This window comes from Misgurnus anguillicaudatus, chromosome 6, assembly GCF_027580225.2.
Source record: "Misgurnus anguillicaudatus chromosome 6, ASM2758022v2, whole genome shotgun sequence".
NCBI classification, from domain to species: Eukaryota; Metazoa; Chordata; class Actinopteri; order Cypriniformes; family Cobitidae; genus Misgurnus; species Misgurnus anguillicaudatus.
This window is the reverse complement of record NC_073342.2, coordinates 14246845-14263165: the sequence shown is the minus strand read 5'-3', so window position 1 is coordinate 14263165 and position 16321 is coordinate 14246845. Positions and strand designations below refer to the sequence as shown.

The window sequence follows — 16321 nt, the reverse complement described above, 5'->3', positions numbered from 1 at the left end:
CAAACGTTGATTTTTAGGAATAGTTGTAGGGAAAACCTCACCGTATTGATCTTCATTATGGCACTTGTGCTCTTGACGTCAAGCTTTTGGTGCAGGTTAACCTAGGGGGCGTTTTCATGATAGGACAGGGTACAAGCGAGTGATGTCTTGCGGGGGGTTGTATCGAACCTTGGGTCCTGTTGTTAAAGAAGGACATAAATAGAGGAGAAGAGAACTGGATGGTTCAGTTTGTTTCGTCTCATCAAAATACATTCTTGATCCTACAAAAATGGTAAATATGCATATTTTCGGTAAATACTTTGACCAAAGCTATCATATTTTTTTTCTAAACTGATACTTCTCTTTGTAGATATCAAGAATATGGATCATATGGACTTGTTCTGTTGTGATACTTTTGCTGGTGATCGACTGTGATTGCATTAGAAAGGTATGTTTTGTTTTTTATAATACTGACTAAGTTATGTATTATGTGTTAAATGTCTCATTTATATTCGTTTACTTGTGTTTGAATAGCAGACTGCGTTATCTAAGAACTGGGGACCACAGTCAATGCTTTACCTAAAGGGAAAACGTGAGTGTTGTCTGGCTTCCTTCATAAACACAGAGTAATCAAATCAATAGCCGATCTTAAGTGTCTTTGATTCACTGGATGATAACTTTACTTTGAAAATGTATTAAAGAGCATTATTGATCCAATATTACACATAATTACATAATGCAATGTTTTGTTTTTTTCCCTAGATGGAAGGCGGTTTGTTCCTGACATTGAAGACTTTATTACAGATTCAGGGTTGAAAAGCTGGTATGCAGTTCTCAGAGGTACGAATTAATATTTTTGTTTCAATTAAATTATACGGTTAAATTGAGTCCTTGAGGTTTTTAACAATCTTGACTGTTTTGTTCTGTCCAAGGGTTTCAGAAACTGAAGTCATTAAATGCAAGGAAACCATCAGAAATATTCACAACACAAAACTTGTAATTCGTTGACTGATGTATGATTTTTGTATATTGTTTATGCTTTAAAATAAATTTATTTATGTCATATTTGGGAAAAAAAGTTATTTGTTTTTTCTCTGTTGTGTGTACATTAGAGCTGTTGTCAACTTAACTTAAACAGGACTGTGATCTATAGTGCCGTGGTCTCCAAAATGGTCTGTGAGTTGCCCGCCAAAACACAATCTATTAATAGCCTCCATTTAATATTTATTTATTACATATTTTATATTAGCTTGGCTTTTTTGTGTATGTTAACTTTTTAACAATGATAAAACACACTGTAAAAATATTTTTGCACTTAATTTTTTATGTTTAATCAACTTGGAGTTCCACAATAAAACAATCTGGAGGGCAATTTTTTTGATATAGTCTACTTAAAACTTTTTTCGACTTGTTGATTTTATTTTATTTTACTTGTTGATACACTTTAACCCTTAATCAGTGTTTGGGGTCCCAGGGGACTCCTTCATTTTTAAGTGTTACCTTTATCTCAGGGGTGTACAACTCCTAAATAATCTGTCTAAACATGCACAAAAAACTGGGCATGATGTGTAAAATACATGACTGTTTAAGGTGTTTGGGGTCAAAATGACCCCACATTGAAAATTAATGGGAAAATGAAAAAAAAATACTTTTTTCAATTTGTCAAAAATTTAAGTAAATCCATTATAAATCTGAAATTTCTACATATAAACCAAGGTCTGGTCCTGGAGCATAAATAAAAAGCGGAATGAACTTTCTGTTTCACACGCGTGCGCGCACACGCACACACGCACACAGAAAAAGATAGGGAAATTGGCATATAAAAGAAAGATAAAAGGCAGATAAACAGTTTATTGGTGCTGTTGTTTTGTTTACTTTTATTAAATAAAACATTTTATTATTTTACAAAAATATATATCATAAAGTTGTGAGGAGAAGTTGAAGCATCAAGAATTAAGTGAAAATGAAATGAGCCCCTATGGACCTCTATTGGATATACTGAATGTGGTCATTGCACTTTCTTTCTATAATTATAATTTCTAAAGTTTTTCCACAAACCAGCAGATGTCAGTATTCTATCCCTAACACATTGTCCAAAAACAATTTAGATTTAATTAGGATTGACATTTAAGTGATTTTTTCTTTAAAAAAAAGTTTTTTTATGAGACAAAAATTAAGTAAATTTAAAAAATTATATATAGTTTTCATATGTATACAATTTTTAAAAAATGTATATTTGAAAAATGTATATTTGCTTATACATTCGCTCTTTAAAAGTTTATTATCTATCAGACCCCAAACACCAAAAACATTATCCTTTTTGAACACTGATTAAGGGTTAAAAAAAATTTGCACTTAAATTTTTAAGTTTAATCAACTAGGATTTACAAGTCATTTCAACTGTATTGACTAGTGATGAGTTGCTATAACTTATAAAATAAAGTTAATATAACTAAAGCAAATTCAACTTGATTTTTTTTAAATTACAGCAATTCATCACTTGTCAAAATAGTTGAAATGACTTGTAAATACTAGTTGATTAAACTTAAAAATTTAAGTGCAAAAAGTTTTTTTATTGTGCATAAAATAAAATCAACAAGTAAAACAAAAGTTTTGAGTAGACTAAAAAAAACTTTGCTGCCTTAAAATTGTTTGTTAAATCAACTCAGATTTACAAGTCATGCCAACAGAGATGAGTTGTCACAACTTATAAAATATAGTTGAGAAAAGTCAACTTAATTGTATAAGTTATAACAACTCCCCAGTAGTTATAACAACTCATCTCTAGTCAAGATAAATAATAGTAAGTTGAAATGGCTTGTAAATCCGAGTTGATTTAACAAAAAATTTTAAGGCAGCAAAGTATTTTTTACAGTGTATCAAACAATTTGCCCTCCAGATTGTTTTATCCATTGTGGTATCCCTTGCTCACATAAAGGTTGAAGACCCCTGCTATAGTGTAATACCTGTAAGTTGTATTAGCAATTCATAGTTTAGATGATATACAGTATCGTGATGCTTTTTAATGTTCTAAAAATGCATAAGTCATGTTTTATAAATAAAGCTAAAAATTATCTTAAGGTTTAAGGTTATTTCCTAATCAATAGAGATGATTGTGTGCACATATAGAAGTCGTGCAAGGCAGCTGAGGTGGTTTAGACGACCTTAAATGTCTGAAACTCACGGCCAAAGTCCAACAGCTGCAAAAGGAGAGATCAGATCATGTGAGCCAGACGTGTCATTTGCTCCGAGAGAAATGGCTTCCTGTAGTCTCCTCACATACACAACGCGTGCTTAAATGAGTTCAGTATATCTTCATGGCCACTGCATATCATCTAACCTTGAAATTTAATATCTAACATGACTTGTTAAATTAAGTGTCAGGTTATAAAGCAAATATTTTACAACGTTTAACACTTAAAATAACACTTCAGGAAGTGAAAGTGAGTCAAATCCTTGTTTTTAAATTCTGACTTTAAATATTATCCTAATTAATTTATTGTAACTTATCGATATGTATAGAGAGTTTAATCTGTCATATTAATAATAGCTTCTGCACTCCCTTCAGTGTGAATCATCTTAAACAACAAAAGGCTCAGAAATGAGCACAGAAAATGTGCATATCCCACCATTCATTCTGCCAAACTATGGCTAAAGGGTTACGCCTGCTAGATAATTTCATTTTTTCAGGATGACAACAGACTTTGACAGATGTACATAGATACATTTCAATAGCTCCACCTTCTGGTGCATTAGTGTCAAAGCAGAAGAAACAGCAGGTGATTCAAATTTCATGCCAATGAAAAATTCGGTAAAGAGTACACATGCATTCACTCGAGTTGTACCCTTTTAAACAGCACACCATTGTACCTAAAGACTGCATATTGGTACCAAATCTATACATATCTGTACCCTAATTCATATTAGGACCTTTTAAACCGCTGGGAACTGTTTAACAGGGTACCATTCCAGTGTCATATTTTGTAGTGTAGTGTACTTTACAATGTATTACTGTAAACTGTAGCCTACTGTACTTTATTTAACAACACTTTATTAATGTACTGTATACTATAACATTCTGTATACTAACTATAAGGAGTTGATCAAAATGTTTGTAATATTTACTATGTTAAAGGGGCCATTTCTCAAGACTTTTTTAAGATGCTAAATAAATCTTTGGTGTTCCCAGTACGTATGTGAACTTTTAGCTCAAAATACCATAATACTATAAGATAATTTATTATAACATGTTAAAATGCCGTTCTGGGTGTGTCCTTTAAAATGCAAATGAGCGGATGAAATGCAAACACTGATCACAATGATGGTGGTTTGTTGAAATTGAAACTGTTGCTGTCAATTATTCTTTCTCTCTCTTTCTTTTTCTCTCTGTACAAATGGCAGTGCCGTGGTTGGGTAGTGCAGATTAAGGGTCAGTATTATTATAATAAGATCCCCTTATGACATCACAAGGGGAGAAAAAATTTCAATAACCTATTTTTTCACGTGCTTGCAGAGAATGATTTACCAAAACTTTTTTTTGGTGCACGTTTTTTTAAATCTTTTTTTAATTGAATCATATATATATATGATTCACTAAAAAATTATGAAAAATAAATAAAACATGAAAGGCATATTATAACTGAGTAAATTAAGTTCCAGGGGGGTTAATCTTTTTTTTGCCAGTAATTTAGAGAATTTTAAGGCACTCCTCATTTTTAGTAGTTTTATGGAATTAAATAAAATTATAAAGTCATATTTTTAAGTGTCTTAAAAAAAGGAGAAACTTTAACAAATCTACATTTGTGTAGATAAAATTTGGCTACAATCAACACATTATTACACAAACATTTAATTGTCTTTGTTGTCCAAAAAAACCCCTATTTAGTTTACCAAAACTAAGCTACTGGGTTGATCTTTTCAACATTTTCTAGGTTGATAGAAGCACTGGGGACCCAATTATAGCACTTAAATATGGAAAAAGTCACATTTTCATGATAAGTCCCCTTTAAGGTTCACAAACTTTTTAGTATTTTGGAATGTTACTAGTTCACTGTAGTATGCTAAATTAATAAACAATAGTAAACACTGTAGTATACTTTAAAATTTACTAGTATAGTAGTCGAATGATAAATGCTGTATTATACTTTAATATAAGGTTCAAAAACACTTTAGTTTTTACTGTAAACTAATAACATTCATAAAGACTATGTATTTTTTCAAGTGGATAAAAACTTTTCATTGACAGAGGGTCTTTTTTATGACTGGTGGGCTGGTGTTTATTTCAAGAGAGAGGCATAGCCTAACAGAACCACCGAGGCTACGCGTCTGCTCCTGACAGCCAATTAAATACAGTGCGCTTATCAAAGGCACAGCGGATTGGTATACGCACACATCCTTCCTTTCTTTCTTTTCCTTTTTTCTACTTCACGAACTTAAATAGTAGGCTACTCTTGGCAGGTGATCAAGATATAGCAGCTCTCTCTTTCTCCGTTTGGCATACTTTCACAGCAGACCGCTCGAGCCGCGCGCTTTGGATACACCCAACCCGCAAACCACCCCAAAAAAGACGATGTCGGGCTTAAGTCGCTCTTTCAACCTGCTGAGGGGTACGATGAGGCACCAGATCACACCTAAAGCGAACATTACAGCGAAACCGGCCAAACATGTGTTAACCACTGCGGTGAGTATGAGCTGACAAGTTGCTGCGCACTTTAACCCGAGTGACTGAGGAAGAGCGCGCGCGCCGTGTGTTTGCGCAAATAATGTTTGTTTTTTTCTAAAATGCTCACATGAAACAGTAACAATTTGTTTATGATCAATTTTATATAAAGTGAAGCTGGTTCATGTAATAATTAAAAGTGAAAGGGGACTAATACGATTAACGCCATTGATCCTGTTTGCGCGCTCACGTACAGAGGGAAGGTGCGTGTTTTTATGCGTATATGGCGCGTGTAGAGGTTTTTGCAATATTTATGTGTTATCTATACACTGATATAATGAAGCAATAAGAAATTTACACTTTTGAATAAATGCGTTAGCTACACTATATGTCCTTATGAGAAGGCCTGTGCTTTTCCTGGAGAACAGCCAGTTTTATGACCTTGTTGGTATAAAGTCAAATAGCCATGCACTGGTAGAAATGGCAGTATAGCCTCAGCAGTAAAAGCCAATAATAATATAACCAGCATTTTTTTTTTTAGGAATATCTATTATAAATATGCAATGCATGAAAAATGTGACTGTATTACCAAATATTTACCCTTGCCTACACCCTGTTGCTTTGTTTTTGTTTCTTTATTCCTCAGTCATATGCATATATACATAAAAGCACTGTAGTGTCAAATATTTTAAGTTGGATGAAATATGACACAAGGTTTTGTTAGTAAAACTAATTTAAAGGTGTCTTACTTTACACCTGTTCAACTTACAATAATAAAAGTTTTATGTAAAAGTGCACTCATTGAATAACAATACAACGTGTATATCTAACCATGAGTTTTTTTATGCAGGAGAAAACGATTGCAATGGTGACGATGTTTGTGACAATCCTGGTGCCTTCTGGATGGGTCCTGGCAAATCTTGAGAATTACAAGAAAGGTCCCGGCGCAGCAGAATAACCTGAAGCATTCCTCTTCACCAAACCTATTTAACCTTTCATAAATAAATGAATGTATTTGATGCCTCAACTGGTCTGAATCAATGCAATCTAGTAGTGTTTAAAATAAACATGATTGTTGTGTATTAAATAGCAGCTTCTTGCATTTATAGTTGCCACTTTTAGCTTCTTTACCAAAATCATTTAAATCGTTTTAGTCTATCGACAGACGGCACGCACAAACAGAAAGCCTCTATACACTGCAAAAAAATGATTCTTAGTATTTTTGTCTTGTTTTCAGTAAAAATATCTAAAAATTCTTAAAATAAGATGCTTTTTCTTAAAGAGCAAAACGACCCAAGAAAATAAGTCTAGTTTTTGGACCGGAAATATCAAATTTAAGTGATTTTGTGCATAAAACAAGCAAAAAAATCTGCCAATGGGGTAAGCAAAATAATCTTGAACATTTTTCTTAAACACTAAATTCAAGAGAAATTTGCTTACCCCATTGGCAGATTTTTTGCTTGTTTTGTGCACAAGATCACTTGAATTTGACGTTTTTGGTCTAAAGACTAGACTTATTTTCTTGCTTATCAAGATAAAGCATCTTAATTTGGGAATCTTTGGATGTTTTTGCTGAAAACAAGACAGAAATACAAAGATTTTTTTCTTCTTGGAGATCATTTTTTGCAGTGTAGAGGCAACAGGATGCATCAAGTTGGTACAGTACTGTGAAAGCAAATAGTTACATATTTCAATTAGACAAGAAATGATAAATGTTGTTATTGCGGCGTGCCAATGAATGATACTGTGAGCCAAGCAGAATATTTGTAACCAAGAAACCAGATATGGTGCCAAGATACAAAAATGAAGCTAAACTTGCTTATAGCAAGCATTCATTGTTTCCAGAACAGGATGTGGCCACAGTGGGAGTAACTGCTTTTTCGATTAAATTTTAAGAGGAGATCAAGCAGAGCACACATAAGACTGCTTTCTGTCAAATGTGTATTTTTTTGGCAGTACTCTGGTGCAATACTGTTAGGTATAGTACAGGGCTCCAGACTAACTTTTTTCACTAGGAGCACAGTGGCCCCCCAACTAAAATTTTAGGGGGCAACCAGAAAATTTAGGGGTACACACCGTAAATCAACATGCTAAGCAAATATTCACATTTCTACTACTGTATTACTAATAAATACTTATGATAGATGCAGAAAATATAATGTGTTTTCAAATTCAGGGTCACATCAAAAAAAGGTCAAATTTACTGGTCGCACATTTGGTAGCAGTCTGGAGCCCTGTAGTAGTTCAGGTATAGTCAGAAGTACCAAATGTTCGTTGAGGATTGAATCAAACTCAAAATATGGGTGAATTCACATAAAATCGAAACACGATCGTATAAACAAACTGCTGTTTTAATAGCATAATGAAGATACAGACATAACCGAGACGCACAGAGAATCAAATCTTGTTAATGTTTTTAAGTAAGGACGTCATGTGCCTGCTGTTCCACCAGCATAGCCATGTTCTTAACATCTCCGCACCACGTGTCCAACCGATCTTTCATGCCTTTAATCTGTAGAAACAGGAATAACACTCGGTAAGACAAAAATGAAAGGTGGCGATTATAATTAAGCAAGGTTGAGGTGGACGTACCTGTTGCAAGTCTAATACTCTGGGCTGGACCCAGGTCATGTGAACTTTCTTGTCCACCTCGTCGATGCTTCCCTTGATCAGTCCCACAGAGAGAGCTTTCATCACCAACAGCTCCACCTGAAAATGGGACAACCAGACAGATTTATTAGACATGGATTAGGACTAGTCTAGGATTAAACAGCACTTAAATATCCTTCACGATACGTAATAATTGAATCTGTCTAGAATCAGATGATTAGAGAAGAACGGGCAACTGATGTGCACCATAATACAGTATAAAATTGTTTATTAAAAAACTACATTGTTTAAAGGGACACTCCACTTTTTTTTGAAAATATGCTAATTTTCCAGCTCCCCTAGAATTAAACATTTGATTTTTTACCGTTTTGGAATTCATTCAACCGATCTTCGGGTCTGGTGGTACCACTTTTAGCATAGCTTAGCATAATTCATTGAATCTGATTAGACCATTAGCATCGCGCTTATAAATGTCCAAAAAGTTCCGATATTTTATTAATGATATTACCCAGTGCCCAAAAATAGTCCCCTGCTATTAAAAGTTACCAAAGGGACTATTTTCGAGCGCTACGTAATATCATTGCGCCTCCTGCAGCCATGTTATGGCAGCAAAGTCCTTGGTTGTTACCGCAGAATGAGAGTATAGTTCCTAGACATATCTGCCTAGAAAATCTCAACTTTTAATTTTCTGTCGGTCTTAGTACACAATGTAACGACTGAAGAGTCAAGTTTTAAATGGGAAAAATATTGAAACTCTTTGGTTATTTTTTAGCACGATGCTAATGGTCTAATCAGATTCAATGCATCATGCTAAGCTATGCTAAAAGTGGTACCGCCAGACCCGGAGATCGGCTAAATGGATTCCAAAATGGTAAAAATCTAATGTTTAAAATAGGGGAGCTGGAAAATGAGCATATTTAAAAAAAAAGTGGAATGTCCCTTTAAAGAGAAGATACAAACCTCGTTCACTTGAATTTTGGCACTATCAGCGATTTCCTGGAAGGTCAGCTGCCTGTGGTTGGCCGGCCTTGTGAAAGTCATCTATAAGTCAAGACAATTATTCACTTTTTGTTACTACTGATGCTTATTAAAGTCTAAAACAGTTCATTATCATCTGTGCTTACAAACCACCATAGATATGTACACTAGATGTCGCCTTGGACACGGCAGTTCATTGGACTGAATGCGTCAAATAGAGCCGCCATCTTGAAACAGGGGAACCCCGCATCAGCGTCATTGTAGGCAATGGTGTAACGGAAATAAAATCACCATAAATCGTCATGAATGCGGTTTTCTTTTGGTTTGTTTAAAAAAAATTAAAGCTTTGATATTACGAAAATCTACTTTTTTCTAACTATATTGCATAGTGCTAGTAGCCCTAACATCCATACGCAGCACAAAAGTCCGGCAACATCCATGAATTCGAAGTACAGGCGGAGATAGCAGCTTTACCTAGCTACATCCTATGATAAGACCCCTGTTTCAAGATGGCACCAGTTTTGACGCATGCTTAGAACCACAAGGCGACATCTAGTGTATATATCTATGACAAACCACATGTTCATTAAATTAAAAATAAACATAAAATTGCAGTATCAAATAAATTGTTTTTGATGTATATTTATTTACACAGAAATTAGATAACTTGTGATTTAATAACAAATAAATGTATTCAAATTCAAAATGTATGCGTTTCATACCTCCATTACACAAAGTAACTGGATCTTCTGCATTAGTTTAGCCTCGTGAGCTGCAAGATCAGGCTTTGGACAGAAAGAAAATTACCTTTTAAAAGTCATACCACACTATTACATTTAAACACCACCTGACATTTTTGAACGTTCAATATAAATTTTTCTGTAACCTGTTGGCCCCAGGCGGTCTTCAGGGCTTGAAATCTCTCCACGTTGCCGGCATTAAATGCATAGAGCGTGTCTATAAGCCACTGTTTGTCTGTCTTCCTCAGAGACTCCAGGACAGGGTGCATCAGCTTTAAAACACAAATAATGCTGTTACAGCACACAAAACCGCGTCATGTGCCAAACAGGCAGTTTATGTTAACCGTTTCAAAACAATTAAACAAATATAGCCGCAAGGCAGTACACGCTTCAGTCACCTACCAATTCTCCAAAGTTGTACACACCCTCTCCAAGCAAGCCTGCCAAACCCAGTGTAAAGGCTCTTTCCTGTTGCTCTGCTTCTGTTGTGAGAGGAAAAATACAAAGAGTTAAAAAACAGAATCTGATTATATTTCTACATGCATTGATTTAGACCTACAGTCATTTATTTATGTGAGAGAGCTGAGTCACCGCTGAGCCATGCTTTAAATTTTTAAGTTTTTAAATCAAATTAAAGATCCACTGTGTAGATTTTTAGTGACATCTAGTGGTAAGATTGTGAATTGCAACTAATAGCACAGTCCACACACTGCAAAAAAATGATCTTAGTATGACGATCTTAGATGAAATCGTAGTATTTTTGTCTTGTTTTCAGTAAAAATATCTAAAAATTCTTAAATTAAGATGCTTTTTCTTGATGAGCAAAACAACCCAAGAAAATAAGTCTAGTTTTTAGAATAAAAATATCAAATTTAAGTGATTTTGTGCATAAACAAGAAAAAAAACTGCCAATGGGGTAAGCAAAAAAATCTTGAAAATTTTTCTTAAACGCTAAATTCAAGAAATATGCAAGAAAAATTAGCTTACCTCATTGGCAGATTTTTTTGCTTGTTTTATGCACAAAATCACTTAAATTTGATATTTTTGGTCTAAAAACTAGACTTATTTTCTTGGGTCATTTTGCTCATCAAGAAAAAGCATCTTAATTTAAGAATTTTTAGATATTTTTACTGAAAACAAGACAAAAGTACTAAGAAAACTTTTTCTTGAAAATCATTTTTTGCAGTGCAGGGCAAACATGTCGTCGTCTTAGACAACATAGTAACAAAATGCGCTCTATAGAGCAGTTTGTCCATTTAGGGCTACTGTAGAAACATGATGGCGACTTATATGCAAGGAGACCCACGGTGTATGTAGATAAAAATGGCTTATTTTCAGGTGATAAAATGAATACAGTATATTATGTAAGGTCTTTATACACCACTGATAATATAGTTATATTTATTATAATGCATTTCTGTCAAGAGATCCTTTTTAAAGTTACACAATGCATCTTTAAATGGCATTGAATGCAATTAATATATAGCAGTCAACGTCAAAACTATTTACCTGGCAAGTCTTTAGCCTCCACACAACCCAAGTACCGCAGGGCATCTCTGTAGTACAGGGCATGGTTCCCAATGATGCGGTAATACTTGCTCGACAGATCATAAAAGCGCCCGTGTACTGACGTCACACCTGGCAGATTGTTCAGGATCTCCTCTACTTCCTCTATTAATTGCTGCATAAAAAGATGTTTCATTTTAAACCTGACCATTTAAAGACCACCACCAGCTCAAATAAATGTGGTGTGGATGTAATGGATACCTTGGTTGCCGGAAGATCGTTGATGTCGAGCTTAAGACTGCCAATGGAGGTTTTGCAGAGGATGACGGCCTCTTCACTGGCTTTCACCTGATTGGTCGAAATCAACAACAAGGGCTTAAATATGGCTTGTCTCATGTTCAACAAGAACTTCTGAACATAGGAGAACAAGATCTTACCTTCTCTTTTGTTTTTTCAAGAAAGGTGATGGCTGTATTTGGATCTGTTGAAAAACAGATTACATTACACATTTTAATCCAAACTGACTTGTAAGGCCTAATTCTGTGTACTCTTTATAGGCCACTGTATATAAAGATACAAACTAACCACAAATAGAAAATGTGCAAGATCAAGAGCAACCGTTACCTGGCATTTGTCTGGTAACATGAAGAATGATTTCTACTAAGGACAACGGGTTGATTCTGTAAAAAAGTTTTAACTTGAATGAAACTGGTGATAGATAACAGTTATGAGTACAAGCTGACATTAAAGGATTACTTCACTTTCATAAGAGAATTTGCTGATAATTTTCTTACCCCATGTTATCCAAGATGTCTTTTTTTGAGGAAAATATTGCAGGAATTTTCTCCACATAGTGGACTTCAATTAAAAGTTCAAATTGCAGTGACCTTTCAATGTGATTATGTAATACGCAAGGTAACACACTCGCATCCCAAAATAGCGAGAAGCTACTGTTAAAGTTCACTTTTTTTGTGAAAATAACGATTGTTTCACTAAATTAGACCTTTATGCTTTGGTTGAGATTGTTAAGAGCCCTTTGAAGCTGCAATGAAACTGCAATTTGGACCTTTGGACAATTGAAGTCCATTATATGGAGAAAAATCCTGGAATGTTTTCCTCAAAAAACATTTTTTTTAAACATAAACATCTTGGATGACATGGGGGTGAGTAAATTATCAGAAAAATTGCTTATGAAAGCGGAGAATTCCTTTAATATACTGATAAACTGCTTTGTTGTCATAACAAAAATAAAAAATATGGGTGCAGTTACAAGATCCATGATTATTGACGTTGACTGAGAGATTTTATGTGCGAAGGCAAGGCTACGAAGAGACGCATCTCACCTGTGTTCAAAGTCACTGAGGAAGTTTTCATAGAGCTGCAGAATAAAGGAGAATAGGAGTTCAAAAAGGATCCCATCACATTTTTAAATCATGCATATTAGGGATGTCAAATGATGCAATTTCCCATATTCGATGATCATTTAAATTAACGATCAATCAATTGGATAATCGTTAACAGTAATAGTGCAATAAGCCATTACAGCAGTGGCATATAGCCAATGACATAAAAGTGTGTGTAATAATGCGAGCTTCCTCACGCGAATTGAAAGATTTTATTTTGTCTAAATAACATGCTAGTGGGACCGAAAAATTAGTAAATGTAGTTTGTGTTTGATAAAAATCATCAATTTAATCTCGTAATGAAATATAATTACTAATAGAGACTGTGTATAACTCCACCTCACATGGGCACTCCGCACAGTCGGATGACAGTCTGTGCGTCCATGACAAAATAAAAGTTTTATATTATCATCAAATGTTATTTTACTATTTGTTCACCTAGCTTTCTGAGTCGTTGATACACAGTTTGTTGTAATTATATCCAAGAAGCACACGAAGGGCACTTTTCCCGTCGTCACCTCAGCTTTAGACCTGCGGCGTACTTTCAGCAAAGATGCTGATATTATGAAGATTTTAACCTTCCGTTAGAAAAACCCGCAACAGTGTTTAGCGTGTAGCGCCTCAGTCAGTCAATAGTGATGATCAATGATATATGTTGCGGGCATTCAGAGTGTAACGACAGTCAGTTACAGTTTACATTTTAGTTTCTTCCCAGAATTTAAGTTTTACATTTTAATCCGTTTATTTTCAAAACGGCTTCTGGTCTTCTTTCCTGTGTATAGCAGCGTTATGCATAAGTCTAATCCAGATTTGATACACACCTGAATAAGACTGTCCCCTTTGGCTAAATATGGGTCCTGGACAAAGACGGTCAACTTCAGAGTCAACTGGTGCCACAATCTTTAAAAAGAGAAAATAATTTAATACAGAAACTGTACATCAGGGCCAAGACGCATTAATACTGTCTTAACCTGTAAAACACTTTCTGAATCTATCTATTTATCTATCCTCTGTCTGTCTATCCATCCATCCTCTGTAGGTCTATCTATCTATCAATCTATCTATCTATCGATCCATCCATCCTCCTCTGTGGGTCTATCTATCTGTCCCTCTATCCTCTGTCTATCTATCTATCCATCCTTTTTCTGTCTGTCTGTCTATCTATCTATAGTATCTATCCTCTGTCTGTCTGTCTACCCATCCATCCTCTGTCGGTCTATCCATCTATCTATCTACCCATCTATCCATCCATCCATCCTCTGTCTGTCTGTCAATATCTCTTCTGCCCATTGATCTATCTGTTGGTCTGTCTATCATCTGTCTGTCAATATCTCTTCTGTCTGTATGTCTATCTATCTAGCATGTCTGTCAATATCTCTTGTGCCCATCTATCTATCTATCTGTATGTCTGTCTGTTTGTCTGTCTATCTATCTATCATCTGTCTGTCAATATCTCTTCTGTCTGTCTGTCTATCCATCCATCCTCCTCTGTGGGTCTATCTATCTGTCCATCTATCCTCTGTCTATTTGTCTGTCTATCTATCTATCTATCTATCTATCTGTCTATCTGTCTATCTGTCCATCTATCCTCTATCTATCTGTCCGTCTATATGTCTGTCTATCTATCCTTTGTCTGTTTGTCTATCTATCTATAGTATCTATCCTCTGTCTGTCAATATCTCTTCTGTCCATCTATCCTCTGTCTGTCTGTCTGTCTATCCATCCATCCTCTGTCGGTCTATCTATCTACCCATCCATCCATACATCCTCTGTCTGTTTGTCTGTCAATATCTCTTCTGCCCATCTATCTATCTGTCTGTCAATATCTCTTCTGTCTGTCTGTCTATCCATCCATGCTCCTCTGTGGGTCTATCTATCTGTCCATCTATCCTCTGTCTGTCTATCTATCCTTTGTCTGTCTGTCTATCTATCTATAGTATCTATCCTCTGTCTGTCAATATCTCTTCTGTCCATCTATCCTCTGTCTGTCTATCCATCCATCCTCTGTCGGTCTATCTATCATCCTCTGTCAGTCTATCCATCTATCTATCTACCATCTTTCTATCCATCCATCCATCTATCCATCCTCTGTCTGTCTGTCAATATCTCTTCTGCCCATCTATCTATCTGTCAGTCGGTCTGTCAATATATCTTCTGTCTGTCTGTCTGTCTATCTAGCATGTCTGTCAATATCTCTTCTGCCCATCTATCTGTCTATCTATCCTCTGTCTGTCCGTCAATATCTCTTCTGCCCATCTATCTATCTGTCTATCCTCTGTCCGTCCACCTATCCTTTGTCTGTCTATCTGTCATTGAAGTATGAGTTCTATCCCTCTAACGTTATATGTCTATGTGTAGATCTATCAATGGTTGACATTTCATCCTCAATAAAGATGAATCAAGCGGTTTAGACATGTTTTCCTTTGTATTTTAAAAAGCCACAACATTTCTGACTCGAACATTTACACCCGGACATTCTCACTTCATGCTATACGTTTCTGAACACTAAGCGAATCTGAACAACAACAGTGAACGAATAAGTGATGTTACAGTTCATTAATGCCTTGCTAACTAACCGTTACACTTACAAACTAAAAATGAAGATTTTAACATTAAACTGCAATAATAAAACACAAACGTTAAACAAACAAAACACCGAGGCTGTCTAAAAACTTGATTAAACATTAATAAAGCGGAGCAGACATGTGAAGTTTGTATGAAAAAGCAGCTTTAGCCTAGCATGCTACATGACTCAGCTAGCGCACATTGAGATGCTTCATACTTTCTGTTGTAAAGATCCTCGAGCGAATGCCACTCTGCCGCCATCTCGGGTGTTGGGCTCCTGCTCTGCTGCTGTTTGAGATATCCCAAAACATCTTTCATGTTTACTGCTGATCAGTGTTCCGTGTTTCAGTGAGAAAAATGAAGCGATGCTCGCTGCTGTCACCACTTTATCTTCACCACCACAAGTAAACTGAATACAAGAACTAACACAGCGCTAGCGCCACCCGGAGGAGCGGAGGACACAGGCGGTTGTCAATGGGGACATTACACAGCTAGTCATTGTTATTATATATTCCCAATATTGCCAAAAGAATATAGTATTGTATTTGATGCTATTCCAGATGGTTTTTAAGACTATTACAGGGTAATACAGATTCTGATAAGAAATTGACCTTTCAAAAAGAACTTCTCTTAGATGGGATTAATTTTAAAGATTTGAAATGTAATAATAGATTTTTTTAAAGCTTGATTCATCATCCTGTAACATGTAGAAGCAAACAATATTGGGAAAAATTTTTGGGAATTTGAATTGACCTTTAGTTTGGACTTACAATAATAAGTACTGTATTACTAACAAAGTTTATTTTAAAATTATACATTACCCGACGAACCAATTTCTGCAAAAATTCAAAAAGGATCTTTCAGACTCTTGTGTATTTTGT

At 35.2% G+C, this 16321-nt stretch overlaps 3 protein-coding genes across 4 annotated transcripts; 2 read left to right on the top strand and 1 right to left on the bottom strand.

The window, feature by feature from the left end:
* Nucleotides 1-133: 133 nt before the first annotated feature.
* LOC129433635 (spexin prohormone 2-like) lies at nt 134-1251 on the top strand. Of its 2 annotated transcripts, none has more exons than XM_055192286.2 (5): nt 134-271; nt 350-427; nt 517-571; nt 742-819; nt 912-1251. In XM_055192286.2, exons 1-5 carry the CDS (start codon nt 269-271, stop codon nt 977-979), a joined length of 282 nt encoding a protein of 93 aa, XP_055048261.2. In that variant the 5' UTR covers nt 134-268; the 3' UTR covers nt 980-1251. The 2 variants fall into 2 exon arrangements, with proteins under 2 accessions (XP_055048261.2, XP_055048260.2); XM_055192285.2 differs by having other exon boundaries at nt 514-571.
* Nucleotides 1252-5434: 4183 nt separating this feature from the next.
* On the top strand, nt 5435-6665 carry cox8b (cytochrome c oxidase subunit 8B). Its single transcript, XM_055192287.2, has 2 exons — nt 5435-5659; nt 6489-6665. The coding sequence occupies exons 1-2, from the start codon at nt 5549-5551 to the stop codon at nt 6594-6596; spliced, it is 219 nt and encodes a 72-aa protein (XP_055048262.1). The 5' UTR covers nt 5435-5548; the 3' UTR covers nt 6597-6665.
* A 1306-nt stretch (nt 6666-7971) lies between these two features.
* On the bottom strand, nt 7972-15857 carry psmd13 (proteasome 26S subunit, non-ATPase 13). The gene is made up of 13 exons (XM_055192288.2): nt 15658-15857; nt 13697-13775; nt 12816-12850; nt 12097-12152; nt 11910-11953; nt 11734-11820; nt 11476-11647; nt 10369-10448; nt 10113-10238; nt 9949-10011; nt 9209-9289; nt 8231-8347; nt 7972-8150 (listed from the first exon to the last, which is right to left on the bottom strand). Exons 1-13 carry the CDS (start codon nt 15756-15758, stop codon nt 8055-8057), a joined length of 1137 nt encoding a protein of 378 aa, XP_055048263.1. The 5' UTR covers nt 15759-15857; the 3' UTR covers nt 7972-8054.
* Between the last annotated feature and the right edge of the window lie 464 nt (nt 15858-16321).

Coding starts and splice junctions, on each gene's coding strand:
- cox8b (XM_055192287.2), top strand. CDS start 5,549: ATGTCGGGCTTAAGTCGCTCTTTCAACCTGCTGAGGGGTACGATGAGG. Junction 5,660..6,488: donor AACATGTGTTAACCACTGCG/GTGAGTATGAGC, acceptor TTTTTTATGCAG/GAGAAAACGATTGCAATGGT.
- LOC129433635 (XM_055192285.2), top strand. Junction 572..741: donor GCTTTACCTAAAGGGAAAAC/GTGAGTGTTGTC, acceptor TTTTTTCCCTAG/ATGGAAGGCGGTTTGTTCCT. Junction 820..911: donor CTGGTATGCAGTTCTCAGAG/GTACGAATTAAT, acceptor GTTCTGTCCAAG/GGTTTCAGAAACTGAAGTCA.
- psmd13 (XM_055192288.2), bottom strand. CDS start 15,758: ATGAAAGATGTTTTGGGATATCTCAAACAGCAGCAGAGCAGGAGCCCA. Junction 11,821..11,909: donor TTGAAAAAACAAAAGAGAAG/GTAAGATCTTGT, acceptor TCGACCAATCAG/GTGAAAGCCAGTGAAGAGGC. Junction 10,239..10,368: donor TGTACAACTTTGGAGAATTG/GTAGGTGACTGA, acceptor TGTGTTTTAAAG/CTGATGCACCCTGTCCTGGA.